Source organism: Ipomoea triloba, chromosome 7, assembly GCF_003576645.1.
Source record: "Ipomoea triloba cultivar NCNSP0323 chromosome 7, ASM357664v1".
Taxonomy (NCBI): Eukaryota; Viridiplantae; Streptophyta; class Magnoliopsida; order Solanales; family Convolvulaceae; genus Ipomoea; species Ipomoea triloba.
Genome location: NC_044922.1, coordinates 24,690,551 through 24,693,500, shown reverse-complemented (window position 1 = coordinate 24,693,500; position 2,950 = coordinate 24,690,551). Strand labels below are relative to the sequence as shown.

The window sequence follows — 2,950 nt, the reverse complement described above, 5'->3', positions numbered from 1 at the left end:
ATATATATATATGCGTGCCCAGTTGTTAACGTGCACTGTATAAAAATACTAAATGCGTCCAATGATAAAGTACAATCAATAATGTGTACCTAGTAATATGTAAATCATTGGCTTTAGGTATGGAGCAGCCTTAAATCTTCAGGCTAATTGTCCCGTCCAATAGAAGTGCCTACAATCCAACGAAGGGATTAGTCACTGTGTCCGATGGTGAAAACCTTGGGCTACACAAAAAAAGAAGTAATATGTAAAAGTGTAACTAAAGGAATGATGCACTTTTAGAGTTCAGGTGTTTTGACGGATTGAGGTTGATGGCTTGCATTTTGATTTGCTGAAGGCAATGGTCATGATTTACCTTTTTCATGCATTTTAACAGTTAAATTCGTGCACCTTAAGATATAAATTTATACACTTAAAATTTTAAAGTCACGCATCTTAAACTTTAAATATATGAACCTTAAGTCTAGGAGCCATTATTCGTAAGGAAAAGAAGTTGTGCAGCTTAACAGTTAATTTGATGTACCTTAAGCTGTAAATTCATGCACCTTAAATTTTAAATATATTCACCTTAAACTTTAAATATATGCATCTAAAGTATATGGGCCATTATTCGTAAGGAAAAGAAGTTGTGCACCTTAACAATTAAGTTCATGCACCTTAAGCAATAAATATATGCACATTAAGTTTGGGAGCCATTATTCATAGGAAAAGAAGTTGTGCACTTTAACAATTAATTTTATGCACCTTAAGGTATAAATTTATGCACCTTAAGATGCAAACTTATACACCTTAAGGTGCAAAATTATGCACCTAGAGTTTTACCTTCGCAGTTTCAAAGTTTTGTAAATTTATGCACCTTAAGAAGCAAAATGATGCACATGAAGTTTATCTTTACAATTTCAAAGTTTTACAAATTTATGCACCTTAAGGTGCAAATTTTTGCACATGAAATTTAGATATAGAGAAAGAAGAATAGAGCTTTGATCTCACGCCTAGAGTAGAAAACCGTTAACAAAAACGTTTATGGATATTAAGAATATATAATTCTTAGATTCATTGTTTTAAATTATATAAGATTAATTATTGACTTTAAGGTTAAAGATCCGAATCTTGCGTACAAAAATCAAATATATATAGGCCAGGAAGTGGTCACCTTTACGACACTAAATGATCCATTGAATATTGTTTGGGTTGTGAAAATGAGATTTCCATGCAAGTTGCCATAGTCACATCAATACATGCATCATAATGTCTCCTATACGAAAAGGATCACATCAATACATGCATCATAAGAGTATACCCCCTAGTGTTTTTTTTTTTTTTTTTTTTTTTTGGGGTCAATGAGTAGTCTGAAAGGTTTTCTCCTCGCTCTGTGACCCTAGCCGGCAAAGGACCGCAAGGAGGTAAACCAATTTAGATTATCCATAGCTGATCGGCTCAAACCTAGAGGTTTGAGGATCGAACCTCCGACTTCTCGGTTGTAGGTTGAGCACTCTTGAATTTGTTCATATTATAACTAAGGGGTTGCAGTTGCAGTTACTGTTAAATATATATATGCAAGTTGGTATTTAAACGTATTTTAGGCAACAAATCATTTAACTTTGTGTCATATCATATTGAAATATATACACACCTAACCCTCAGAGAGACAACACCAACATCAACAATACCAATCAGATAAAGACAAAAATAATTAACAATAATAAAATTGTTACCTAAGTAGCTGGAAGATGCAATAGACGCCAAAGTAGACAAATAAATTTGGACCAATCATAATTTCTCCAGTCTGAGCACTAATATCTTAACATTATGCCACACTTCTCAGCAAATCAGTAGCCTTTTAATCATATATTTTGCATCATCTCAGCTCACTCATATTCGGATTCCCTTTTTATGAACTCTTTTCCTTTTTGTCCTTCTCTCTGCACCTAAAAGGCTAAAACTCCCCCTTATTGGTACTCTAAGGACATGGATATTAAGCAAGATGTTGAAAGAGGTGAGAACAGTGTGGCAGAAGCAGATATGAGAGCCCCATTCATTACTCCACAAAAAGAAGATGGATATGAAAGCAAGGAAGAAAGATGGTTGGTTTACTTTTCTACAATTGTTGCAGTGTGTGGTTCATATGCATTTGGATCTTGTGTAAGTTCCCATTCTGTTCTGCAATATACTCTAAAACTAAAACTCTAAAAGCTTCCCCTTTTCTTCATTACAATAATCTCTGCTTTCTTATTTTTCTCTCAGGCTGGCTATTCATCACCAACACAATCTGCCATTAGGGAAGATCTAAACCTATCCCTAGCCCAGGTTTGGTTTACACTTAACAGTAGTACTACTTTCATTTGTGAACTTTGTCTAGCTCTATTGCCCTCCTGCATTTTAAAAATGTTATAATCTGAGAGATTTAACTAAGGTCACTCAACTGGGCTATGATGCACGATTGCACGTGGCCAAACCACACCGAAAGACTAAATCCGATCAATTAATTAGCTATGATGCACATGGCAAAACCACACTAAAAGACTGAATCCAATCAGTTAGCTAATCTAAATCAGAACTTTGGCCCTGTTTGGTAACAGTTAGCAAGACTGAATCCAATCAATTAGCTAATCTAAATCATAACTTTGGCCCTGTTTGGTAACAGTTAGCTTATCACCAATTTTGACTTATTTGACTATTATTAGTTGAAACAACCAATATAAGTGTTTGATCAATTAACTTTTTGTAAGAGCTTATTTTTCCAAAAAGTTACTCAAAGCAACTTTTTCGATCATAATTAGTTATCAGCTAACGGCTAAATTAGCTAACATCTTTCTACAATCAACTAATGCTATCAACTAGTCAAACCCACTAACCCAATCAGTTAACAGCCATTTACCAAACACCTCCTTTATAAACGATATTCACTCTTATTTTTTCAATCTGGGACTTTTAACCCCCCCCCCCCCCCCCC

The 2,950-nt window shown here is 34.6% G+C and overlaps 1 protein-coding gene across 2 annotated transcripts in view; it reads left to right on the top strand.

Annotated features, from left to right (window-relative positions):
- Positions 1 to 1,784: 1,784 nt before the first annotated feature.
- The window catches only part of LOC116025651 (sugar transporter ERD6-like 7), a 6,032-nt gene continuing 4,866 nt past the window's right edge, over positions 1,785 to 2,950 (top strand). Inside the window, exons 1-2 of one of the 2 annotated variants that reach the window (XM_031266964.1) lie at positions 1,785 to 2,139; positions 2,242 to 2,304. In XM_031266964.1, coding sequence (XP_031122824.1) covers positions 1,966 to 2,139; positions 2,242 to 2,304 — 237 coding nt within the window. In that variant the 5' untranslated portion in view covers positions 1,785 to 1,965. The remainder of the gene's footprint in view (positions 2,140 to 2,241; positions 2,305 to 2,950) is intronic. The other variant, XM_031266963.1, reaches the window with a different exon arrangement.